General features: G+C 43.0%; 1 protein-coding gene across 4 annotated transcripts in view; it reads left to right on the top strand.

Moving 5' to 3' along the window:
• Positions 1-27,892, top strand: part of DIS3L2 (DIS3 like 3'-5' exoribonuclease 2) — a 344,308-nt gene that overhangs the window by 202,320 nt on the left and 114,096 nt on the right. For all 4 annotated transcript variants that reach the window (XM_055345950.1, XM_055345951.1, XM_055345952.1 and 1 more), the window contains one exon: positions 5,942-6,021. In XM_055345950.1, coding sequence (XP_055201925.1) covers positions 5,942-6,021 — 80 coding nt within the window. The remainder of the gene's footprint in view (positions 1-5,941; positions 6,022-27,892) is intronic.

Genomic DNA, 27,892 nt, shown 5'->3' with positions numbered 1-27,892 from the left:
GCCCTAGAGACTACACAGCTGCCTCCAGCTGCAAGGAGGCGGAGGTGCTGGTGCTTTGAGGAGGGAGCAGACGCAAGGTCAGAGGAAGAGTATGGAGTGACAGAGGAACAGAAATTCTGTCTATGCTTTGGTTATTTCCTGGGATTCTTGGCAAGGTCTTACAGGATTAGAGAAAGCCTTCAGTTACTTTTCCTGGACCAGTGGCTTTGAGGAGGACAATCTTAGAAGTTTTCTGTCACTTTAAAAAGTTCTACTAAGCCCTTCAGTCACATCCCTTCAGAAATTTTGGTTACATAACGTTACATTGAATTGGAAATCTGCAGCCTCATGAACTGGAGTCTAATTCTTTCCCTCCCCCACCTGGCACTTGGTTTCCTGTGGGTCAGGGTTAGCTTCTTTCTCACTGATGTTGCGGAACTCTTGAAATATTTGGTGTCACAGGTTCTAAAAAGCTGGCAGGCCAGGCTGCTCCCTGCAGGTTGTGAGACCAAAGCCTTCCAGAGAGGGAGCCAGTAAAATCCCCAGCACGTTAACAGAGTGTAACAGCTGCACAGTGCACCCCCCTGCAGGGCCGGGCTCCCAAGTGCTGAGGCCAGCAGCTCCTGGCCACTGTGGCCTGCCACCAGAAGGAGCCCTCACGCACCACATGGTGGCTGGTTCATAACTGTGGCGATGACAACAGATTAAATCACTGGCTCTCAGTGCCGAGGACTGGGGTTTGTCAGGGTCACTCACTGTTCTCTTGGTTCTCCCAATTTTCCATAGTGAGCCAGTGGGTTTGGAGTCTGCTGCTACAGTACAAATACTTATTGGGAGCCCTCCAACTTCTACTCTGTCTAGAAGTTAGTTCTCTGAAGATTTCCTCTTCTTTCAGCATCCCCTTCAACGTGATTCTGAAATGTTGCAACCCCTTAGTCTATGCACATACATACTTACACCCTGCTTTGGAAGAAAAAAAAAAGGATTAAAGGTAGCTAGCAGGTGTACATATAATGCAGTTAATTTTAAAAAATTAGAATACAAGGCAAAAGGAATATATGAGTGGGATAATTGGTCATGGCCAGGATACAGGTGAGTTCAGAGTTGAAACGACAAATAAGTTCCTTTTGAGGCAAGTCAATAGTTTTCTGAGTTCCTAGAAGCCAAAGCAAAGAGGGAAACATAAAAGATACAAACAAACCATGAGCCCAGGAGTGTGAGAGTGGGTCCTTGCCCTGTATAAACTTCCCCCAGAGGACTCATAAAAGGGGCCCTGAGTGAGTGGGTGGACAAGGCCCTCATTGGCTTCCCTGCATTGGACAACATAGCCATTCTGTTGACTTCCTGGGGTCGACTTGGTGGCAAGGTTCCATCTGGGACAAGGACTCCACTGCAGGCCTGTGCAGGGGCCAGTTCATCACTTCTCAAAGGATAGTGTCCTGAGGAACCTGTTGCATCTGAGAGATGCTCTGCCACAAAACAAAAACAAAAAATAAGGAAAAACAAAAACAAAGCAACCAGATCAAATAGGTATGGCAACAATTGCACAACAGCAGTATGTTGAAGGCTCTTAAGAAGTTTCAATTAAGGGATCCCTGGGTGGCGCAGCGGTTTGGCGCCTGCCTTTGGCCCAGGGCACGATCCTGGAGACCCGGGATCGAATCCCACATCGGGCTCCCAGTGCATGGAGCCTGCTTCTCCCTCTGCCTATGTCTCTGCCCCCCCCCCCTGTGACTATCATAAATAAATAAAAAAATTTTTTAAATGTTAAAAAAAAAGAAGTTTCAATTAAAAAATTGGCCCAGCGTTTCCCAAACTGATTTAATCATCAGACCTTTAAACATACACACACACACACACAAACTTGACCCACTGGGGAACGTTGGTCTAAAACAGGGGTCAGGGCAGCCCAGGTGGCTCAGCAGTTTAGTGCTGCCTTCGGCCCAGGGCGTGATCCTGGAGACCCAGGATCGAGTCCCACGTCGGGATCCCTGCATGGAGCCTGCTTCTCCTTCTGCCTGAGTCTCTGCCTCTCTCTGTGTCTCTCATGAATAAATAAATAAAATTTTAAAAATAAATAAAATAAAACAGGGGTCAGCAAACTTTCTGTTCAGGGCCAGATAGGTAATATTAAGTAGACAGTCTCTGTCATAGCTACTCAGCTCTGCCATTGTATCCAAAAAGCATGGCTGTTTGCCAGTGAAGCTTCATGTGTGAATACTGAAATCTGAATTTCATATAATTTTCCCATGTCATGAAATAATATTTTTCTTTTTTTTTCCCAACCATTTAAAAATGCAATAACCATTCTTATCCCACAGGTCATTCCAAAACAGGTGGCAGGCCCTTTTTGGTCTGTGGCAGTAGTTTGCTGTCCCATGATCAAGGATAATGTTTGGATGGCACGTCTTTCCAGCAAGCCTTCCTGACTACTGTTCCTCAGAGTTGTTTTAATTTAGACTTTTATGTTTCTGGTTTAAGAACAGATAAAAAAAAAAAGTAGAGAGTTGGTTTGAGTGTTTACAGTCTAGTCTAAGGTTTTTCTCAGAAACAGTTAGTAGGTCCTCTTAAGACATTTACAAATTAAAACTGAAACCCTGAAGTTTTACTGTCTCATGTGTCTGCATCAGTTTGACACTGTAATGTTTTCTGGGCATTATTCACTCATTCATTGAAATAAAAGTCAAAGCACCCAGAGACACTCAATTTTATGAAAGCATGACTTCCTTTTCAACAATCTAAGTAAACCAGAAAACTGTGGCCCCCACCAAGCTAACAGTGTTCTTTTTAATTTTTGACTAGAGGGACATCCTTTCAGCTTCTTATAATGTCATTAAGAAAGGAGGATCAGAACATTCCCACCTCCATGTCTAACACTTTTCTTTCAAGTTCAACAAGTATTTATTGAATACTTAGTGTATATTATATATGAGGCATTTTGCCAGCTTTTATGGAGGATATAAAGAGAAACAATAAGCAGTCAATTCCTTCTTTGCCTTGTGAATCAAGTTCAAGATCCTCACCAATTCAGAGCCCATTACTTTGGTGTCAGGGTTTATTTCACTTCCCTGTCTCTTCCTGTCAGCATGCATGCATTCATTCAACAAACACTTGAATTGCAGCCTGTGTTCACAATGCTGCAACACAGCCTTCAGGGAGCTTACTTTCCAGGGGACATCAGGTGTTTCTCTTCATCTGGCTCTGTGCCATCATTACATCTTCCTTGGGTGCCTGGGTGGCTCAGTCAGTTGAGCGTCTGTCTGCCTTTGGCTCAGGTCATGATCCCAGGGTCCTGGAATGGAGCCCCACATGGGGCTTCCTGCTCGGGCGGGGGAGCCTGCTTCTCCCTCTCCTTCTGCCTGCCACTCCCCCTGCTTGTTCTCCCTCTCTCTGTCAAAAAAAAAGAAAAGAAAAGAAAAGAAATCTTGTTTAAAATTACATCTTTTATATGGTAGAGCAGAAATCAATTCTTTATATCCCAAGACCTCCACATTTATGTTCCCCCCACATTTATGTATCCCCCTCCCTGCGAGTATCTCTTCTTCAACTATTTAGTGAGAAGATTGGATGTCCTGAGAAGACAACTCTTCCTAGGACTGCACTCTAAATGCTCTTGTGTCCTCCACCTGAGTGGCACCAACCTTTCCCCACCCTCTTCTCTTAGTATTCCAGTGAGTTTATTATTTTACACAACTCATAATTTTAAAGCTATTGACTGTATTCTGCAGTACGAGTCTACAAGGTTGCTAAATGTCTTTATAAGCACTATAAAGTATATTATTCTTTGGGGGGATTATCTAAAAAAAATGCTAATTTTTTCCATTTATGAAAATAATAGTTATAGTGAAAATTTTGGAAGATGTGGAAAAGAATAAAGGAAAATATAAGTAATTCCAGCACCTATACGTCAAGTCCATTAACAGTGAACACATATATTTTTTTACTTTCCTGATTCAAAAATCATATTTAAAATTTTTTATTTTTAGTGGTGCCTGGGTGGCTCAGTTGGTTAAATGTCTGAATCCTGGTTTTGGCTTAGGTCACAATCTTGGGGTCATGACATCAGGCCCCATGTCAGGCTCCATGCTTAGTGCAGAGTCTACTTGGGATTCTCTCCCTTTCTCTCTCCATCCTCCTCTACAACCCTCTGCTCCTCTTCCTGCTTGCATACTTTCTCTCTCGAAAATAAATAAAATCTTTTTAAAAAATTTAACTTCAAAACTAATAAACAATGAAGCTGACCTTTGTTATACAGTTACATGAATTTTAAAATATGTATAAATTCATGACGCATAACCAGCACGACAGGCAGGATACAGGAAAGCTCTGTTCTCCCAGAACAAGCACCCTCAGCCCCTGGCAACCACTGATCTGCGGTCATATAATTTTGTCTTTTTGAGAATGTCATAGAAATAGAATTATATATTATGTAAGCTCGTGAGAATGGTGTTTTTAACTTAGCGAAGTAACTTTGAGATTCTAAGTTGTTACATGTAGGAGTAATTTATTCCTTTTTGTTGCTAATTGGTATTCCCTTGTGTAGATGTACCACAGTTTGGTTATCTATATATTCATTTACCATTTAAGAGCCTATTTATGTCTCTTTTTAACATTTCTCAAATCCTGAAATACTTTAAAATCAACGTATCTGTTTAATGTGGTAAGGTTTTTTTGTTTCCCCAAAAAGCTGTTGTTGAATTGATGGGGAATCTCAGAATCAGTACTGTTCTAGAATTGAGCTCCTGCAGGGATGAGCTGATCAGCGTGAGGAGTCAGAGTATGCTGCTGAGGGTTATTGAGAAGAAGGGGACAGAGGAAGGAAGGCCCTGAGAACTTTGCAAGCCAACACCAGGGCCTGGTTGGCAGCCTCTGCGGGCTTTGGGGACACTTTAAGCAGAGGAGTGACCTGAAGAAAGAAGTCTGTGGGAACCAAGCCAGTCTAATTGTGGTGGGTACCCAGATGCTCCTGAGGAGAGCGGGGCCTGGCAGCAGTGGCACTGCTAGTACCTGGAGGACCTGAGGACATGGATGGAGAACTTGGGAATTGTCCAGAGGCAGCAGAGGGCACCAGCGAGAAGGCCTGTGTGTGGGAAGAACAGGTGCTTTCTGTCCAGCACCTCAGCCCCCATGCCAGTGCCCAGGGAGGGAAGGCAGGAGGTATGGAGAACTGTGGACAGACTGCCCAAACCATAGGTATTTATGTGGTCAGACTGGCAGCTAGGTAGGGCATGTTATTTGGGAAGCTGGAAAGGAAAATGAGAATGTCCCTGCACTTCACAGATGAAGAGCGGGATATGCACAGGGGTACCGTGTGAAGATAAATGGGGAGGAGGCATACTGATTCTGTGAGCTTGGGGGAAATATACAACTATTCCGTGGACACGAACTGATTGGGTACATTTCCAAGTATAGTTGTATTATGGCTAAATAATATTATGGCCCAAAGTTTTGTTTGTTTTCGTAAAACTTATTCTTGGGTTCTGTCCCCTTTGTCACAATAAGTCAGGTGATTTATTCTCTGACAAACCCCCACTTTAGGGAGATAGGAGAAGGAGCAGTAAGTCATTCTCGCACAGATCCTTGAAGGACAGGTTCCCATTAGCCACTGAGGAAGAGGGCAGCAAAAGCAAGAAGTGACCTTTGGAGCCTCGTCCATGGAAGCCACCTCATTCTACCTGCTTGCACTTCTCCACTCAGCCTCAAGCAGAAGTGGTGCTAGCTCACAGAGTGGGAAAGGAGGACTCTCAGAGATCCTGTGGAGTCTTGGTAGCATCCGCCATTTCCCTCTCCCATCTCACAGTTGACAAACGATCCCCTTCTCGAAGAGCCGTGACAGAAGTTCCTCTTCCCTTTGCCTACCATTTGCACATTTGCAAAGTAGCTGTTCTTTAAAACTCTAGTACAGTGGGATAAAGGTTCTGGTATTTGCGCCACTGCTAATCATGTCTTCAATCTTTCCTAGGAAGGACTGTATCTTCACCATTGACCCATCAACTGCCCGCGACCTCGATGATGCCCTCTCCTGCAAGCCACTTGCTGATGGTAGGATGGAAATTTCTATACCTTTTTGGGTAGCAGGCAGTCTGCTTGTCTTTCTGGTCAGCCTGGTGGCCAAGTATTCCAAGGGTTGGGTTTGCTTTGTTCCTGAGCCTGCACAGTATGGGACCTAAAGATTGCATTCCTATGGTGACTTTGATGAGGGTGAGAATAAAAAAGATCCTCTCACGGGGACCCTTCCAGACCTCAACAGAGGTAGCAGTGAGGGCAGAAGGACTACTTCCAGGCCTTGGCTCCTCAGGAAGTTGCAGTTTAGGTGTAGTGTGTTAAAGAAGAAAGCCCTTAAGCACTGCTTAGGTGAAGCATTGGGTTCTTTACCTGCATTTACCAACAGATGGGGATAAATTTGGGGTGCTCTCCAAAGGCAAACTCAGCAGCCGGTAGTAGGAGCACCTTCCCTGCCAAATGCCCTCCAGAGTTGCACTGGGGAAGCCTGCACTACTCCCAGCGGGTCTCCATCTATCCAGCAGATTATTAAAAGGCAGCCAGTAGGGGCTCTTTAAACATTCTTTTGGGATGGAGCTAAGCAGGAAGGAGTGGGATTTGAAAACTACGGTTGGTGGTTGGTCGGTTGGTCGGTCAAGGGAGTGTAGTATGTGGGATATGAGAAGAGGAAACCCTACCAGTCCCCATTCTAATGCTGCTCCCATGTGCTGCTCCTAGACTTTAGCTGCCTCTTGCCCCTCTCTAGGATGGCATCTAGGTGACTGCTTTGGCTTTAGTCATTCTTGGATACAGCTTCAGCACTATCCTGGGCTTTGACGGCTTGTCTGCGATGGCTATCCCCCATTGAGGTTTCAGTCTGCGGCAAAGTGTTGATGGCCTAGTGGCCCAGTCTTTTAAAACATCTCAGACGTGTTTGTATATTTCATTGATGCAAAACTCCACATAGATTCCGTGTGTGTTCTCTTCTCTATAGTAGATAGGAGGCTCAGAGACAGAAAATGTCATTCCCTAAAAATGCTTTTATCTTCTTTTAGTGGAAGTCCTCTTTGAAACTGTAGGCAAGGTTGCTCGGCATATTCAACTAAAGAAAATTGAAAGAAACATAAAACATAAAGAGAGAAAAATTCCCGTAGAACTTGTGGAGCAATTACAGATTTTTAAAATCCAGAATGTGAGCTGCCTACTTAAAAAAGCAAATACTGGTTTGGTTTCTCATCTTCTGGGCAATATTTACTAAGTGCAGAGACTTGAGCCTGTCTCTTTCTGTGAGCTGCCACCCCAGCACCCCACCCAGTGTGAAAAGTGCCACCAGGCAGGAAGCCAGGTGACAATGAACTTCCCTTCTCCAGGTCCACAGCCCTGCTCTGTTTGGAGTCTGATGCTTGAAAACAGTCATTTCATTTATTTTGTCCACTTTTATGGTTGTTGATGGCAGAAGGCTATAGTTCTAACACCTGTTAACCACATCTCAGCTGGCCTGAATGGTATTCTTGTAGGGACCCCAGGGAGCAGACACATGTCCTGCCTCACTTGCCTTATACACTACACTCTACATCTTCTGGTTAGGGTAGCAGATTATCAGCAGGGGGTTCCTGTAAGGAAAAGGTAGAAGATAGGGCAGGAAAAGTAGATTAGGGACAAATCATACATGTTTGTAAATTTCCAACCAAAGAATGTTCTGTGTCAGACCATTGAAAACCAATTGTTTCCAGTCTCTTGTTCAAGGAGAGCTGTCAAAATAAGGAAAATAATCTAGCAGTACAAGATGAAGGAGAAGAGGAGGAAGTAGAGGCAGAGAAGCTTTATAATCATTTAGAGAAATAGATAACAAACTGGACTAGAGGGGATGGCAGTACTAAGCAGCGTGAGGAGGGCAGATGTGACAAAGGAGTCATGACAGAAGAATCAGTGGAAATGGATGTTGAGATTGAGGGAGAAGAGTCTTCGAGCTATACAAGATGGAGCAGAAGTTTCAACTTGGGTGATGGGGAGATAGAATTTACAAGTGAAAAACCAGGACAGCAAGAGGATGAGCTGGTTTGGAAGAGACTGTGTCTACATGGAGTTGACTGATAATACACATCTGTCTAAGCCACCACACATCCTTTTCAGAGGACAAATCAGCTAAATGTAGGTAGTCCCTATGGCTACATACACAGAGCGCCCTGGAGAAAAGTAGACAATGCATCAAAATGCAAACAGCAATTTTATTAGGATGATGGGATCATCAGTGATATTTCTCTTTTCTCTAGTTTACAAATTTTTATAATGTGGTAATAATAGTTTTATAATGAAAAAATTTTTGTAATAAAAAAAAATTATGAGGTGCCAAAAGTCACAGGCTGCCCAGTAGCGCACTGCACCAGGTGATCAGATACCTTCCATCTGCTTAGTTATTCTTGCATTCCAGAGGAGTAATTAACATCTGGTCACATGGCAGAGTAGCAGAAAAAGGACATGGAAAAGGAATCAGGGAAGAATCTGAAAAGGCCGGAGTTGGTCAGTCAAGCGTTTTTATGGTGGCACTTCTACAGTTGGCCTTTGTGACAAGGGTTTCTGCCAAGGCTATTTATCCAGGGGGATGAAAAGTGAAAGTCAATTCCAGTTTGGATTGGGGTGAGGTTGGCTGAGTTCAGGTTCCATTAGTTACCAGTTCATGTCAATTTTTGCTTAGAGGAAAAAATGTTTAATGTTTCAAGAAGCAAATAGTGTATTCTGGGCATATTTACATCACCTATAACCATTTTTATTTAAAGAAAATATAGAGGTCAGACTTTCATTTGGTCCTATTGAAATAATCAGAATGACCATTCTGTGCAAATAAGACAGACAGATGTAACTTTCCTGGTCTTCACTGTCCCATTCTGTAAAGTTCAGATGTACCCTCAGGACTTGTGAGCAGTGTCTCCTGCAAGTGTGAGACTTAGACCTTATAGCCTGCAGATCAGTTCTGCAGAAAGGCAGTGACACCTGTTTTCCAGGAAGTCAGAATTATGTGGGCAGGCTGAGGACGGGGTGCCCCCTCCCTCGAGGAATCTCAGGTCTGTAAGGGATTCTAACAGCCATCTAACCTGCTGATTATCACCCCACTTCCTGGAGCCTAAAAATACACTCAAGTGGAACATTCTCATGGGCATTACCCAGCCCACTAACTTGAACATGGAGTAATCCACTTTCGCTTGAGAAAATACAGAATAATTCAAGTGAAGAAGAGTGGCGTTATAAAGACAACCCAGGACCTAAAGACGGTAAAATCATCCACTCCTGTGTTTTATTATTGTAACAGATAACTTGCAACACACCTCACAGTTGACCTCACCACTCAAGTGTGGGAGCGCCACAGTTGTCACATCACTCTCTGGTTTTCAGATTACCTCCACAGCATCCGCTTATTGAATATCCAGATTGCATTTTAACTCTCTACCTTACAGGCAGCCCATTTGACCTTAAGATTGTGTGACCCTTAGGAAGTCCTTCCCTGTCATGATCTGAAATATTGCCATCTTGCAGTTTTCCTTCTCTTGGTCCCATGTGTACCTCTTGGGGCCTCCAGAATAAGTCTTGTCTCTCATGTGACCACACCTGAGGTATGGGATGATCGCTGTTAAGCGCCTCTGCATCCCAGCCCCTCAGCTGAGCATCCTGTATGTTCTTCCATATGCTGGAGCCTGTTACCCGGGTCATGGAGTCACTTCTGCCCTTATGAAGTCCAAGGTACATGGCAGCCTGTGTCCAGACTTCTCGGTGGCTGTTAGGGCCTCCTTATTGGGCCCATCCAAGTCCAGAGTAATAGGAACCCATTCTCCTCTACTAGACAAGCCTTATTACTTCGCTTCTGTCTTGAGAGGAAATTTTTAGGTGGGACCTTTACTCAGCTTAGTCTATCCAGGCCCCTACCAGATCCTACAGGAAATTGGCATTCCCGGCCTCTCTCAAGGCTACTTTCTCTAATGTTTTATTCTCTAATGAGTGCTCTGCCTTTGAACGTGGCAGGATTATCCTAGCCAGGCCTTAGACATGATGAATTTGGGGCCTGGGGAGAAGGGAGAATGGAGAATGACTGCTAATAGATTTTGGGGTTCTTTTTGGGGTGATGAAAATGTTCTGGGATTTGATAGCTGATAGTTGCACAATGTTGTGAATATACTAGAAACCACTGGGGGAAAATGAGTGAATGAGTGAATAAGAATAAGTAAACAAACAAACCCATTCCTCCTGGAGGCTTTCTGGGGACTTTACACCTTAGCCACAACGCAGCAGAGGTCTGGAGGGAATGCCTGGGCTGGAACCCACAGTCAATCCATCTTGCCTGCCTGTCTCCTTGCTGTTTTCATCTCTGAACCCAAGGAGCAGGAGCACACCCCTCTATTTGGCCACCTGCTCATATTTCCCGTCCCCAGAGTGGAGCCATCTGACTCAGAGCAGGAGCCATCCTGATGTCCCGGTGTAAGAAAACTGCTCAGATAAACAGATGTCATCCAGTCTGATGGGCCTCAGGAATGCAGGTTACCTACTTTTCTGTAGGGGGCGCCAGTCTTCCTGCCTGGTTTGCTTGTGTTGCCTTCCTGGTTGCTTGGCTTTCTCTTTCCGAAGGAATAGGGACTAGGGAGCTCTGTCCCAGTAAGGGAATAGGAATGAGAGACTAGGAGCAGAGCCTCTAAGAATTTCATAGCATTCCTAAACTCTGTAACTTCCCGCGTGGCTGTATTTGTTGCCTGCTGAGAGTCCTTGTCATGACTAATGCCTTTGGAGGCAGTGCGGAAGTCAGAGCTGGAGAGACTGGGCCCTGTGTTCCTGGCTTAGACTAGAGAACCTAATCTATAGGATGGGTGGTGGTAGCTTTAGAGAGCAAACTGCTGGCAGGATGTCTCCAGATCTGCCTCTGGGAAGGAAAAGAGAGCATGGGAGTCCTGGAGCTTGTGGGTAAACATTTGGGTAAATCCCAGCTACCAGGCCAGAACCCCCTCCTGGACTCCATTCTCCTCTCTGGACGGATCTCACCCCGCCAGTCACTCTCCCCAACTCTTGACATTTCCCTTTGGCCTGGCTTCCTCTTGTCTGTGCACAAACTTCAGTCTCTTTATCCTACAAGATCTTTCCACAGCCCTGCTCCACCTCAGGAACTCCTACCTTCCTGTGTCCATCAGGACACCTTAACAGAGTGCTCCAAACCTGCTGCTGCCACTTCCTTGCTTCCAGTTTGTTTCTATTCAGTCTGCAACATAGCTTTGGGAAGTTCAACGAAACAGGTTGTCCCTGACCTCAGTTCACCCAACATCTGTGCAGCGTTTGGCTCTTTGCTCTTCCTTCTTGACACTCTCTCTTCCTTGGACTCAGAGGGCCCTACTTGCTCTTGGTTCTGATTTTTGGACTACTTTCCCCCAGGTGCCTTCTTTAACTCTTCTTTCTCTGCATCCCTCTTCATGGGAGCTTGCAGAGCCTCCGCTCCAGCTCCCTCATCCTACGCTCTTCAGCCTTTGTGCTTCTCTCCCTTTGCCTGTAGCACCATGTCCCAGGAGAGCCCAGTGGCTGCCTCAAGATTTGACTGTTTTCTCAGTAAGGCCCTCCCTTCCCTTTCTGCTTCAACTGCTCCCAACCCCCACTCCTTCTCCTCCTTTCCTCACCAATCATCCACTGTTGATTTACTGATCTCGTTCTGTCTGCCCACCATTCGCTGCCACAGATGCCCAAGCCCAGGGTATGTGCTCGGTGAATCTTTGCGGTGTTTGCAGGCACTCAAGAGGGGAAGGTTTTCTAGGAAGAGGTAGGAGTGTATACAAAGCCCCATGGTGATTTAGAGGTGCTTGGAATACCAGGAGCGTGAGGTCCAAGTAGGGTTGGTGGTTGTAGACAAAGCAGGGGGGAGACCATGAATTCCTTCAAAGGCCCTGCTGAGAAGTTTAGATTTTATGGAGAAGGTAGTATTTTATCTCGGAGAACAACAGCATCTGTTCATTCAAGAAACATGATCAAGGACCACGCTCTGTGCTCTGTGCTAGATATACCTAGCAGAAAACACGTGATGAATTTCCTGTCCTCTCCAGGTTAATATCAAATGAAATTGGGGCTCCTGGGTGGCTCAGTCGGTTAACCATCTGCCTTCGGATCAGGTCATTATCCCGGGGTCCTGGGATCAATCTCACATGGGGCTCCCTGCTCAGCAGGGAGTATGCTTCTCTCTCTACCCCTCCCCGCTGCTTGTGCTATCTCTCTCTCTCCTCTCTCTCTCTCTCTCACTGTCTCTTCCAAATAAATAATAAAATCATAAAAAAATAATATCAAGTAAAATTGAATAAGTAAATGTGGGAATGACCCATAGTATAAATGTGGGACTGGGGTGGGGGACAGATAACATTTTAACCTAGACTTGAGAATGAACAGGGGTGAGCCAGATGAAGAATGTGGAGAAAGAACATTTCAGGCTAAGGGAGTGGAGTGTATGGAATCCCTGAGGCAGAAAGACTTTGGTACTGAAAGGAACCAAAAATATAGTGTGGCTGAAACTTGGTGGGATGGGGGGAGCCCATGAGGCAGCTGGGACAGGGGCTTGCAGGCTCTGGGAAGGAGTTATATCCTGAGTGTAATGGTGAGCAAAGAGTCTTAAGCAGGAGAGAGGATCCAACTTGCAGGTTGGAGAGATCACTCTGGCAGCAGTGAGGAGACTGGATTAGAGCAGTGGCATTAAAATAGTCTAGGTAAGAGGTGGCAAGTGCCCAACTGCGGCAGAGGCCGAGGAGCCAAAACTGGAGGGAGGCATTAGCCAGGAAAGGAAATTGGGGCAGGACTTGGTGTCCGGGCAGCTCCCCGAGCCTCTTAACTGGTCTCCTGCGTCTGCCCTTTTCTTCCCACATATTGAGGTCAAGGCAGTCCTTACAAAATGCCCGTCCCATCAGGCCATCCCCCTGCTTCACTTCTTCCAAGGTTCCCATTGTGCACGAAGGATAAAGATCCAGGTCCTTACTGTGACCCACCACTAACTCTGCCTCTCCGGCACTATGGCCCACAGTCCCTCTCTGGCTCACTCCCCTCTGGCCCTCCTTGCTGTCTTGTCCCTCAGACACACCAGGCTGCTCCTGCCTCAGCACTTCTGCTTTCCTTGCCTCTGCCCTGATCCCTCCTCTCTAGCTCCCTCCCCACTCTTAGGTTCTGCTCAGAGGGGTATCAGCTCAGAGGGGTCCTCCCTGACCATCCCTGTCACCACAGCCTTCTCTACATCTCCGAGTGTCTTCTTGATCTTCTTTAAGGCGCTTCTGTGGGTCTGCCCCATTGGATGGACATCTTTATGAGAGCAAGGACATCATTTTGTTCGCTGTTGAACCCTCAGGGCCCAGAACACCGTGTTTTACATAGTTGGCACACATGCAAATGTTTGTTGAGCAAGTGGACGAATGAGTTAATAAACTTTTGATACTGGAAGTAAGAGAAGAATCTAGAATGTCATGTAAGCATCTGTCTTGGACACTGGGTAGAACGTAATGCCCTTCAGTAGGAAATATTGAGGGGAACTGGTTTGGGGGGAAAGACAGTTCAGCTCAGCACAGGTTGGGTTTAGAGGCCCTGGGAGATATTCAGCTAGAAATACCAAGGAGACAAGGAACAGGAGTTGAGCTGGAGATGGGATCTGGGCCTAGGACAGGCAGCCCAGAAGTCAGACACAGAGGAAGACTGGCTGACCCCTGGGAGGGAGGTCCAACAGGACATCCCCTGGGATGAGGTTGTGGAGATTGGCAGCCAAACAGAAGGGAGAGGAGGTAAGTGGAGCAGGGTGAATGGCAGAGGGTCATAAAGGCCACGTAGAAGAGAACCAAGTCTTTGGGCTTAGCAGTGGGATAGCATTGGTGACCTCGGTGAAACTGCTGTCAGTGGCTTCCAGGAGCGGAAGCCAGGCGGCAGGTGGTGGAGGACAGAGTGGAAAACAGGAATGGAGATCATTTTCTTTGGGAAGCTTGACTGTGAAAGGTACCAGAGGCAGAGAGGACAGGGTCAGAGGAGGCTTTTTTTTTTTTTTTTGCTTTTGCTTTTAAGATGGAAGGATTTTTAATGTTTCTGCATTGGGAGATAAGAGACTTTGGAGAAAGAGAAATTGAAAATCTAGGAAAGAGAGGATTGAATATTTTCCAGGGTCTCAAAGAAGAAAGTGAGAATGATTCAGAGTGTTAAGTGCAAAGTGAGGCCGAGGCATGGAGAGTGAACTCCTCTTCCTCTGAGACCAAGAGGCCAGACCAGGTGCTGCTGCTGAATATCCACACCTGATAAGATCCCTTTTAATTGGGGAAGGAAGCCCTGCTGAGGGCCAAGGGGACAGGGAAGGGTCTTGGGGGGATTGTAGGAGAAACAGGAAAAAGGGAAGGGGAGGGAGCTGACCGGAATCCCATCACACAGAGCTTTACTGAACGCTCTTCAGGTGTGCTGAGGTGTAATACTACCAAGGCCAGGTGATTTTCTTCGGTAATCTTCATACTCCTGGGTATGGGAGAAGTTGTAGTGATCCAAACTTGGGGTTTTGCTGGGAGAAAGAGCATGGCAGGCACCAGGACAAGGCTGCTGGAACCTTGCTTCCCTCTGAACCTGTTTCTTCTCTGACTCCTTCTTTTATTAAAGCATCCACCTGCCACTCAGTCAACCAAAGTTTCTTATTCTAAGAGATCCTGGAATCGCATTTGGATCCTCTTCTTCTCAGCACTGTTGTCATAGCCTTTTCAGTAACTTCCTCCCCTCCTCTCTGGCCACCCTCCTCCTTCCTATCCAGTTATCTTTTCTATTATGTACACACAGAAGCAGATCAGATTGCTTTTTTGCTTGAAAATCTCTTTGACCTATGGATATGGTCCTTACTATTTTTAGTAGAGCTTTGTTATCAAAGTTCTTCAAGATTAGTCCCCACTGCCTCCTCTCCCACCTTCCCCACCTCCCAACACACATGCATATGCATATGCACGCACACATGCTCCAGGTTCTGCGCAACCATAGCACTCTACCCCACCTCTGAGCCTGCACTTGCCCTTTGCCTTGTACTTAGAATGCCTGACCTCCTTGCCTACTTCTGTATCAGACTTCTAGAGCAAGATAAAACCTCTGCAGAGCTTTTCTTTCTTCCTGGCAGAATGAATTGTTCCTATCCTACTAGCACATCTTCTTCTTGTCTTTAATGCAGCGATAAACATCAGTGTTTCCCTATTTAATTCCCCTTTCTGTTTGCTTCCTAAGGGCAGGACATTCCTTGGATATCTTCATATCTGGAGAATCATGCATGGTTCCCTGTATTTGGTCTAGTCCGTCTAACCAGGCAACCAGTTGTATACTTTCTGTGTTTCTTTTTCTGGTTTTTTTGCCTTGCCTTTTTTATTTTCAGCACACATCCAGCCCTAGGTTTGTGGGTTGCCTATAGGCTTCTATGCTGACATATAACCCTCCTCCATGAGGTCTCCTGAAAAAGAGTCTGTTTCTTTGGAATTAGGTGTACCTTTCCCCTGTCACAATCAGTTTCTTTGGAATTAGGTGTACCTTTCCCCTGTCACAATCAGGTCTTTCAATCCATTTCTTCATGTCTCAGTGAGACTAAGATCACTGACTTCTATCTTATGCTCATGACATTTGTTCCTCTAGCTCTGTGAGTTGGCATATCTAAGGCTCACTTCCCCATTTTCTCTTGCATGAATCTCTTTCATGGCCTGCTCTGCTCTCTCATTTCATACCTGCAGGCTTCCACAGCAACTTGCTTCGTAATATCATTTTGTCATTTTTGTCCATTATTCTCTTATCTGTATCTTTGCTATTTCCAAACTCCATGACCTGCTAAAATTCACTTCCTGAATGAACTTTAACATGATAGTAAACAAGCAAACAGAAAAAAGTTTGTGATACAAATGCCAGAATTTTTTTCCTTGAATTCAATTGGCAAACAGGCTTGCTAGTTAAGAAAGGGCCTTTTAACAACCAAGTATATCTGCAGTGGCAATATGCTTGTCTGTCAGTTTGAAGAAATAGAAAGCTGGATCAGTGAGGTTTTAGTAGTATGTTGAGACATTGGAAGTAAGTTTGTTTTTAATTTCACTCTCTTGGGAATGTTTGGAGGATCCATTGGTATATAGAGACAACTCGAAGGTAATACCAGAACATAGAAATCAAGTGACATTTTGAGAATGAAATCAACTTTAAATGATTTTTTTAAAATTTTTATTTATTTATTCATGAGAGAAACAGAGAGAGAGAGAGAGAGGCAGAGACAGAGACACAGGCAGAGGGAAAGCAGACTCCATGCAGGGAGTCTGATGCGGTACTCAATCCCAGGACCCCGGGATCACACCCTGAGCCGAAGGCAAATGTTCAACCACTGAGCCACCCAGGTATCCCAACTTTAAATGATATTAATCTGCAGAATTTCCTCTTACCTGGAAATCTGTGAAACATCAGATAAAACCTGCTATTTTAGTTTGTACAAGGCTGAAACAGAACATATGACAGTGATTTTAATCTCTTCAGCATCATGCCTTCAAGCATCTCATGATAGCAAGACTCTCTTTTCAGAAAAATATACATGTGTATATATACAATATTCGCATATCACATTTTTGGTAATACTGTAGAATGGATAGCCTGAAAAACCTTCATTAAAACCTTTTAAAGTGATGCACCTTTGGGGTACTTGGGTGGCTCATTTGACTAAGCATCTCCCTTTGGCTCAGGTCACAATCCCAGGATCCTGGGATCAAGCCCTGAGTTAGACTTCCTGCTCAGCAGGGAGTCTGGTTGTCCCTCTCCACCTTTTGCTCCCTCTACTTGTGTTTGCTCGCTCTCTCTCACTCTCTGTCAGATAATAAATAAAATCTAAATAAATAAATAAAGTATCTTTTTAAAGTGTATGGCTAAGCTGACCAGAGTGTGTAATAAGTTAGGCACTTATTACCTCTTATCAGGACTAAAACAAGAGCAGATGATCAAAGAAGGATGTGTGTGCTAAAGTAGCTAACCTAATGGCATCTTCTGATGTCTGAATTAACACTATCTACATAGTCCATAAAATCCTAAGCCAGTTGCTTAGTTTAAAGAGGCACCAGGTAGACAATGTTTACAGAAGCCAGGTAGAATGATAAGCATATGCTTTCTGGAGGAATTGGCCCTAAACCAAAGCCTTAAAGATTTACCAAAGATAAACTTCTAGTAAATGTCAGCATATATAAGTCATGAAACATGCAAGGGTGCAGCTACAGCAATACTTCAAGGAAAATGTATAGCTTTAGTTGTTTGTATTAGGAAAGGAGAGCCTAAGGGAACCTGGTGGCTCAGTCAATTAAGTGCCTTTCAGCTCAGGTCATGATCCCAGGGTCGTGAGATGGAGCCCCATGTCGGATTCCACGATTAGAGTGGAAGTGTACTTGAGTTTTCCCCCCTCTCCCTCCCCATCCCTCAAATACATTTTTTTCTCTCTCTTTCTTTCAAATAAATAAATAAATCTTTTAAAAAAAGGAAAGTCTATAACTATTAGCTTCACAAATGTTTAGAGATAAGGGGAAGGTGGGCAGCCCTGGTGGCTCAGCAGTTTAGCGCTGCCTTCAGCCCAGGGTGTGATCCTGGAGACCTGGGATCAAGTCCCACGTCGGGCTCTCTGCATGGAGCCTGCTTCTCCCTCTGCCTGTGTCTCTGCCTCTCTCTTTCTCTGTGTGTCTCTCATGAATAAATAAATAAAATCTTTAAAAAAAAAAGAGAGAGAGAGATAAGGGGAAGGTATAAAGATGACTTACTATGTAAAAATACACTGTGGGTTCAGGTACTGAATGAAAAATGAGAATTACCTGTTATAAATGTAACAATAGAAGCCCCCTCTACCCCTCTAAAAAATACACAAAACAAATAACCAAACTCTATTCTGCCTTTCGTGCTTGTCATAGTGAAAACCATAATTCATTTACTTGACTAAGAAAAATTCCTATTTCTAATTTTGGCCCTGCCACAAATGGAAATCTTAAAAAAAAAAAAGGCAAAATATCAAACATGGCTATAAGATCTTATTTTCATTTTTCTAGTATTAGAGTGCTATTAATTATCAAGCCAAGAGTCTTTTTCCAAAAACCATTAATATTTGAAAAAAATTGGCATGTAGGATTTAACTTTGGAACAGAATTTAGAACATATAAACATATGCTTTTTAATAATTTCTGCATTATTTTATATTTCATATCATATATACTGTATTTATAGTGTTCATGTTCCATAAACATTTCAAATATCTTTTAAATAATAGTAGAAATACTGTAAATAACTTCCAAACTAGATGAGAAAGGACTGAGAAAAACAAAAACACTTCAATCTAAAAGAACACCTGACAAAAGAAAAATATAGAAGCAGGACAAATAAAAAGCAGATACAAAGGTGCCAAATTAATAAGCACATCAAATTTCACTCTGTAGTTAGAAAGCAAAGACTGTTAGACTGGAAAAATCAACACGAAGACACAAAGATTAAATGGATAAAGATTAAATAGATAGATCTGTAAAAAGAAAAGCTATAGCAGTCATGTACTAAGCAAAAGAAAGCTAGTGTATTTTTTGTTAATTTTTGTTAAACCAACTTTAAGATAGACTACATTACTAAATGTAAAGAGAGTCACTAAATGATTATTAGAAGGTTGCTTCATTGGGAAAATGTCTGAATATATATGATGAAATAATATAGCTTCAAAATCTATAAAATAATAGTTGACAGAGATACAAGAAGAAGTTGATAAATCCATCTTCACACTAGGCTAATGTAATAGACCTTTCCCAGGAAATGATGGTTCAAACAGACTAGAAGTTCACTGAAACTGTAGAAAATGTGAATAGCCCAGTTAACAGGGGAGCTCTCATAACTGTATGTAGAACACTGTACCCATGGATAAAGATTGAGATTGTTCTCAACAGACAGAAAACATAAATGGCTTTGCATTAAGCAATTAAACATGTTTTTAAAGTCATTGGTATCATACACACCATTTCTTGGATCACTGTACAATTAAATAAGAAATAAGTGCAGAAACATTTTTTAAAGATCATTCATTCATTCATTCATTCATTCACGAGAGAGACACAGAGAGAGGCGGAGACATAGGCAGATGGAGAAGCAGACTCCCTGTGAGGACCCTGATGTGGGACTTGATCCCAGGACCCCAAGATCATGATCTGAGCCAAAGGCAGATGCTCAACCACTGAGCCACCCAGGCATCCCAGAAACATTTTTAACTTAAGAAAAACACAGTATATTTGAAGATTTTAAGTACCTGCTTAGATCCATGGCCAGATGAATGGCATAAATCAGAATATACCTGATATTATGCTTCCTATTAATGCTTGAAGGATGAGTGAGTTACCTACTTTCTCATGGCCACGTTTACTTACCTTCCAGACAGGACACAAAATGCTCCTTTACATAGCAGTTAAGGGTTTCCACCCTGACTACTTCCACCTTCAAGCACCTTCAGGAGCTTCCTAACTCTTTGAAATGTATTCATACTGACCAGAGAGCCAAGAATTGCTTGAAAGCCTGTACTACCAAGAGACCAGCAAAAAGGAAACTGCCTTCTCTAGTAAAAGAAACCCAGAGTTCCAAAGGTTAGCAGTAGAGAAGGATTCCCAGATGGGAAGACAGCTGGACCACGTGGATACTCACCCTTTGGATGTCCATTTCCTTCTTCCTAATCACCATTCTCACTGCCCACCGACTCTAGGGGCTGACAGGACTTGTTACTGCTTTGGTTCATGTATGGTCCCCATAATCCTTTGCTTGTTGTACCTCAGGCACAGCTGAAACTAGAGTCAATAGGAGTTTCCTGAAATATAGAGGACAGCTCAAGGAAGATGGACAGAGAGTAACACAAAGCATCAGGAAGTGGCTTGCTTTGCCCTTGCTCCCAGATCCAGGCCCACCCAGGTCCTGACCTGCCTCCACACTATGAGCATCATCAGGTACCCACACCTCAACATCTGCCTTTCGAAGTCTGGACTTAAAAGGTTCTAGAAAAAGGCCGTGGACTTACTTTTTCCATTCTACATTTCCTGTCTGACAACTTGCCCCTTCCCACAAAGAGTATCGTTGAGGACATTCATTCCCTTTAGGGAAGAATGTGCCCATGCCTTGCTCTGCAAGCCCCAACATGAGAACTGTTTTATCAGTGCACTCTGGTGGCTGTATAATTGCTGCATTCTTACAGAAGCCAAAGTAGGACATCTGGTGGGAGACCTGATCTGCTGTTCCTCCTGCTGCATACACAGCACCCAACCCTGAGATGACTTAAGGCATTGCATCACATTGTGCTCTGCACTACTCCTAACCTGGCACAGGATATTTTACCATGCCTAGCAATCTGTAGCTCTGGCTGGGCCCCACCTTATACCCCAGGTCCTCACAACACATACACATACACACCATTGGCAGGGGTCCTAGACTATTGTCACTTACGTCATTAGGTGGGGAAATACGCTTTACATCGGAGTCTTTCTTCCAGCACCATGTAGAGAACACAGCCTTTTGCTGTGTGAGCCTGTTAAAGCTCCATCACTGACCTGCCAAAGCTCTGTCCCTGACCTGCCTCACAAGAGTGCCCAAGCAGACAGATATATATGCACATAGACATCAATCCTGTATATTCTCCCAAGGCCCTTAGGAGGCAACCTGGCACAGGTCTGCTCTCTTACTACTGGGCCACTCCTTCCAGCCATCCTCCTCATCTTGAATTGTCTTTCTCAGCTTTCTAGGTGCTGCTCTTGCAGTTGTTTTCCTATTTCAGCCTTCTCTAGCCTTTTGGAATATAAATTTCATTTAAACCCCTGGACTCAGGCTTGCCCCTCTCTGCCCTCCCCCACCTCGCCCCATTCTCTTAGTTCATTGGTTATGCTCCTACCTGGTTCATCCACTTCAATGGGCTGGACTTGAAGGGAAGTCCTTCCTGAATGTTGAACACTATACAGGAAGAGGCAACTCAACTTCATTAGGAAAGTTTAATCAACCAGCTGGAAACATATGGCACATATGGCTTAAAAATAAGATCCAAGTGCAACATTTAATTTAGCCAAAAAAACAAAATAAAACAAAACAAAACAAAAAACCCAAAAACCTCTGTTTAAAATCTGTTCCTTGTGTTCTAGAAGAGAACCTCTGATAATCTTCCACAGATTTTGGGAAAGAAAAATTCTACTTCAGGGCACCTTTCTACTTTGATATGTTTCTGGGTTTGTCTCTGACATATTTATGATGCCTGGTATTTTCAATGCTATTAGTCCTATGCTCCTCTTCTATGTGAAGTCATTTCTAATCTTGGTTTTGAAACACTGATTTTTTTTCCTCTCGCAATCTCTTATGTCAGAGGGCATTCTGACCTCAGGCAGATTCCAGGTAATCTAAGTACTTGGTCTCAGACAAACCTTATTTTCATAGTGTGACCCTAGATAATGAACTTGGGAAGAAAAATGGAAAATTCTGTAGAACTGTCGACTCATAAGGAAGTACACGTCTTCTCCATTCATCTGGGGCATCGATGAGTGAACAATTTTAACTCTCCTTGTTGTATGGTCATTTTTTACTGAATCATACCTTGACTCAAAAAATCCAAGTAACTAAATAGTCATGCGAGGCCTCTGGCATGGAAGTGGGCTTCTGGGATGCTTGCCAATGAGTTCCTGTTTTGAGGACACAGAATCTAAGTGGAAAGATTAAGTGGAGAGGCAGCTCCACCCCTCTAAGTCTTATTCCTATGTTCCATTCAAATCTTGCTAGCCTGATTTCTGTGGGGTCTGGGCTTCGGAAATTCTCTTTTTTCATGGATGTCTCAGTGCACCTTGTTAAACCAAATTTGGACTGTGGCCTGTTCATCTGCTTCCAGCTCTGCTGATTGGTTCCAGTTTCCTTGATCATTAAAGCCAAGATAATCTGGCACCCACCAGTCAGGCATCCTCAAGTATCTGGCACCAAGGTAAACTTGGAAGCCAGCTCAGGAGTCTCAGTGATCCAACACATTCATTGCATGATGAGAGGCAGTTGCAGTATACCAGAGAGAGCACTGGAATGGGAGCAGGAGAGCTGGGTTCTTGTCTTATCTTTGCCTCAACTGCATCATGTAAGTTTGGGCATGTCTCTGGTTTCTCTGAGGTTCTCCTTCTTTGGCTATATGGGTGCTTGGACTAGACAGTTTTTTGGGTGTCTTCTAGTTTCAAAATTCTGAGTGTATGAAAAGCTAAAGGAACAAAGCTCCTCTTATGCCTGTTGTTGCAAAAACACAACTTCACTTTAAAGATATTAGCAGTAACTGCCTAAAGTTGCTTGTGCTACTTACTGATGCTTCTCCACAAGCATATAAGATGGGGATATGTCTATAAGATGGGGATAATAATACCTAACTTAAAATTGCTGGGAAGATTAAATGGATCAATCCCTGGCATTTAAAACCACACCAGACAAAAAGTAAGTGTTCAGTGAAAATTATTATTAATATAAAATGGAAAGATTATATTGAGGTATGTTAGATTGAGCTAGAATTCTAGTGAGGTGATGTTGAAATAATAAATATTCAGTTGCTATTCAGAAGTGAAGGTGGAAATAGAATTGAAAGTCCAGAAACAGACCCATATATATGATCACCTGGTTTTCAACAAAGGTGTCATAGTGTCTCTACAACACAGTATTTCTCAGTGTAGTAGAGAAAAAAATTCTAGATCAACTGTGTATCCATATGGGGAAAAATGAAATTTGATTCCTCCTTCACATCTTCTATAAAAGTCAACTCCACGTGGCTCATAGATCTAAGTTGGAAAGGTAAAACATACACTTCTAGAAGATAATATAGAAGAATAGCCTCATGACCTTGAGATAGGCAAAGATTACTGCAGTGGGACACAGAAGGCATTCACCTTCAAGGAAGAAAGTGATAAGTTGACTTTCATTAAATTTAAGAACTTCCATTTATCAAAAGACACCATCAAAGTAATGAAAAGGCAAGCCTCAGAGGAGAAGGCATTTGTAATGATCTATAGAAGCAAAGGACTCCTATTGAGAATATGTAAAGAGTTGAATAGGCACTTTCTAAAATAGATAGCTGGTAGTCAGAAACATAGGAAAAGTTCTTAATATCATTAGTCCACAGGGAAAATGGAAATCAAAACCACAGTGAGTTACTACTATGTTCCTACCAGAATAGCTAAAGATTTTTGAAAGCTGATAATACTAATTGTCAGTGGAGGTGTGAAGCAATGAGAACTCTTGTACACAGAGTAGTAGTGCAGTTTAGGACGACCACTTTGGAAAAACGGTTGTACAGTATGTAATCGAACTGAATAGATCCACACTTGTGGCCTAGCAGTTTCATTCTTAGATATATAGGCAACAGAAATGAGTACATATGGACAAGAGTATTCCTGGAAGTGTGATTCATGATAGCAAAACATTGAAAACAACCCAAGTATCTATCAACAGTAAAATGGATAAATTGTGGTGTAGTCTTACAATGGAGTATGGAACAGTGGTGGTACAGACCAGATTTAAAACTCAACATGGATGAGTCTCAAACACGTTGAGCAAAAGAAGGCGGATATCCCCCCATGCACAATATACCTACTGAACGAATCCATTTGTGTAAATGCAACTCTGATCAATGATTGTAGATTGCAGAGGTCAGAAAAGCAGTTATCTTTGGTGGGTAGAAAGACTGAGTGGAAAGCACAAAAGAAGCTTCTGGACTTTTGGTTATGTTCTATATCTTGAACTAGGGAGTGATTACCTAAGTGTATTCACTTTGTAAAAATTCATACTTGTGGATTGTATGCTTTGTATTTTATACCTCGATAAAAAGTTTCTTTTGGGGGGCTCCTGGCTGGCTCACTCAGGAAAGCATGCAACTCTTGATGTTAGGGTGTGAGTTCAAACTTCACATTGGGTGTAGAGATTACTTAAAACAAATCTTTAAAAAAAAAAAGTTTATTTTAGGAAGTGAAGAGGCATAAAAAGTAGAAACAACCCCAATGTCTGTCAACTCAAGAATAGTTAAAGAAATGCAGTATTACCATACAGTGGAACATTATTCAATCATAAAAAGAAATAAAGGACTGACTGGAAACATTGTTAGGTAAAGGAAGACAATCACAAAAGACCACATACTGTACCATTCCATGTATATGAGATGTCCAAAAGAAGCACATCTATAGAGACAGAGTAGATTAGTGGTGGCCTGAGGCTGGGAAGGTTGAAGAGAGATAGGAAGTGGCTAAAAACAGGTATGTAGCTCCTTTTAGGGGTAACAGTGTTTTAATGTTAGTGTTGATGGTGGTGATGGTGGCACAACTGTGCATGTATTAAAACTGTACACTTTGCATGAGTGAATGGTATAGTATGTGCATTCGATCTCAGTAGAGCTGCTAAGAAACAAGAAGTCAAGGGGGCTGCTTGTCAAGGGATGACTAAAACCCCTCAGGAAATGGCAGTACCTTGTGGCCCTGTGGTGTGATAGTTAGGAACATTGATAGTAGAGTCCAACGGTATTCTAATGCAGGCTTCCCCCATCAGGCAAGTCCTCTAACCTCTCTGAGCCTGAATGTCTTCACCTATAAAACATTAAAATTAATAGTACCTACCCCATAGAAATTTTGTGCAGTAGATTCATTTAATTGAGAAGTATTTGAATATTTTATGTGCCAGGTCCAATCAGGGATAACTGTGATTACAATTAACCAGGAGGTTTTGCATCTGAACAATGTTAATTCCATTTTGGTGACACAAGTGACAAGTAAATTTGAGAGTACATCCTAGGGACTGGACACTGTGCCCTACTCAACCACACCAGCATCAATTGGAAAGTATAAAAGAAATATTCAGCATAAGGACCTTAATATATTAATAGTGAATTATATTCTGCTATTAAGAAAAGAAAATATATAATACATTTATAGAGGATTTCCATCCAGAAGTGTTAAAACCATAAAGGATTAATAATTAAAGCATTGGCATCTAGTTACCAAAAAATTTAGCAATTCAAAATACTTTATATGAAAACTAAATTAAAACTGATATTGATATATGGATATTCATAAATAGAAAGTGACCACTGGTTGTAGGTTTTCAACTTCAGTGAATATTTACTGTCTCTATAAAGGAGTCAATTTTGGCTGTGTTTAAAATCATACTCTCTTCTACCTATTTGTCTTAAAGTGTGTGTCCTGCAAAGTAAATGTATGATCCTTTACAAACTGGTACAGTAAGAGCGCTTGTAGCATTATAGGGGTTAAGAAAGAAGCAATTACAAATTAGTCAGGTACCTGATATTAAGGCGCAAATCCCATAAAGTGGTAATCAAGGGCTTAGGCTTGGGAGCCAGACCTTGATGCAAGCTGTCTGCCTGCCCTAGATCTATTTCCTCATCTGTAGGAAGAGATCCATCTCACAGCATTGTGAGGATTAAATGAATTAATGTAAACAAGGAAGCAAGCACTTAGTGTGCTCTTGTTGGGAGACGGCCAGTAAGGGTGAGCTCCTATCATGAGCTCATAAGCATGCATATGTGACAGTATCATTTCTTGTTAACTGAGAAGCAGAAAACTGTTTCTCCTTCATGAAAAAGAAATTAATTAGTGAAACTGAGTAATTAGATCCAAAAAAGATGAATTTGGTATGGCAAAAAAATAATCAGAAACTAAAACAGCTTCTCCAGAATGTGAGAAAAGCCCTTAAGAGGTTTTGTCACAGGGCATAAAGCTTTTGAAAGCTATTGCCTCTCCAAATTCAAGGGGACTATGAAAGCTGCTTTGATTCTAGCTGAAAGGAAGGCTGGGATCAGGTTAAGCAGTTGTTGGGAGCAGTTGCATCTAGTGAACAGGCATTTAAATTCACAGAGATGCTTATTAGATTTCTTAAATACTTGTCGAAAATGGTACCCCTCTTTTAAATTTGTCTATTAGAAACCAGTAATTATGTTTTGTAGAGAGGCTTTTCTAAAATTGAAAAATTCATAAATGGGTGTGAAAATCTGCTGAAATCTGGTGTTACCCGTGTCTGTGGGAAACGGTCTGCTGGGATCGTGCACGCGTTCCCTATACACCACAGGCAGGAGGAAGGGTAGGTTCCCTGGGCTAGCCACACACGCTGGACCTGTAAAGTGATGACAAAAGCCACAGGCTGCCGTGAACTGGAGTCACATTTCTGGCATGAAAATAGTTGTTTCTTATGTAGAAGGAACATGCCCACTCGTGCTGCTTCATTTACTGAGCTCACCTCTAATAGAACTGGCCTGTAAAGTGCTTTCTTCACCCTTGCCCGCCAGGAGACTTGTCAGATGAGCTGCTGCCACTCGCTGCCCCCTGCCCAGGCCAGCCAGTGGTGCCTTCTCTTGCTGTGTGGTGGGGCATCCAGGATTAGGAGGTGGCAAAGCAAGGACATAGCGTGGTGTTGGTATGTTTTTATTTGAAAGAGGGGGGAAAACAGGAAAGAAGGAAAGAAAGAGGGGAGGAAGGGAAGAAAGAAGGAAAGAAAGACTGTTAAGCCATCCATTTATGATGGAAATATTAATATTTACATACAAACAAAAAGAAAAATTCATAATCCTACCACTTAGAGAAAACCATCATTACCATCTTGATATATTTCTTTGAAGCCATTTTTTAAAGCTAGGTTTGCATTTTTTTATTTTGTACTTTTTTTTTTTTTATAAATTAATTTTTATTGGTGTTCAGTTTACCAACATACAGAATAACACCCAGTGCTCATCCCGTCAAGTGTCCCCCTCCGTGCCCGTCACCCATTCACCCCCACCCCCCGCCCTCCTCCCCTTCCACCACCCCTAGTTCATTTCCCAGAGTTAGAAGTCTTTATGTTCTGTGTCTTTCTGATATCTCCCACACATTTCTTCTCCCTTCCCTTTTTTTTGTACTTTTTATCTTTATTTCTTTTCCAGCCTTTGAAAGCTGGAAACATTACAAATGTGTATAATGTAAAAAGGAACAGTCCCCATATCCTCGGCCTCCAGAAATCATCACTGGGGACATTTTAATTTTGTTCAAGCAGTAACCCTCTCCTGCCTCTATTGGCTTGTCCTTCTTTCAAAACTCATAGCTAGTTTTACTTAACTGGATTTTTCCCTTTTAAACTTTTTTCTTTTCTTGGCTTCAGCATCTGCAAACTTTTTTTTTTTTTAATTTTTGGATAGAGAATTTCGAACATGCACAGAAATAGACAGAATAGTATAATGAAACTCCTTGTTCCCATCACCCAGCCCTGGCAACCTTGAAACCATGACCAGTTCACCCCATTCACACCCCACCCACACCCCCATCTACCACCCCCACTTCCACCCATAACTATTTGGACCTGCTATCTTTGAAATTACTTCCAAGGGTCCTTCATGGTCCCTCTGACTTCACACTCTCTCTCAGTGTGAGGAAAAGACCAAATGCCTGCCCTCCTGCACTCAGAGCTTTGCACGAGCCTGTGCTCCATGCTCTGTCCCAGGCCTGACCAGCTGACCTGGGCTTTCCCCACTCACTTCTGAAATGCCTGGAAATTCCCAGACGTTGGGTGTGCCAGCCTCACATGTTCAGCTCCTCATTCTCTTTCCTGTTAATGAAGGAGGCCATTGCTCAAATCATTTGGAAGGGGAAAAGTGGAATTTACTACCTGGGTGTTCCTCTTCCATGCTGTTCATATAAATTTAAACTTAGATTCCTGAGAATTAGATTGAACATGACAAAAATTGCTGTGTGGGCAGTTTAGTTGAGTACTTGCAGATTGATAGAGCCCTTTGTAATAATGAAGGAAAAAGGTTCTCTAAGCTGTTTAGTTCCAGAAGGTGAGCTCACCAGTTAAGGAGTTTGCAGCTAAAGGTCCTCATTAACCCTTTGCTAGAGGCAAAAGAAAAATTAAAAGAGACAATGTACAGACTCTTCGAATCCTGGCCTTCAGG

This window comes from Nyctereutes procyonoides, unplaced genomic scaffold, assembly GCF_905146905.1.
Source record: "Nyctereutes procyonoides isolate TBG_1078 unplaced genomic scaffold, NYPRO_anot_genome, whole genome shotgun sequence".
Lineage (NCBI taxonomy): Eukaryota > Metazoa > Chordata > Mammalia > Carnivora > Canidae > Nyctereutes > Nyctereutes procyonoides.
The sequence above is the reverse complement of the archived record's forward strand: the minus strand, read 5'-3'. Positions and strand labels throughout refer to the sequence as shown.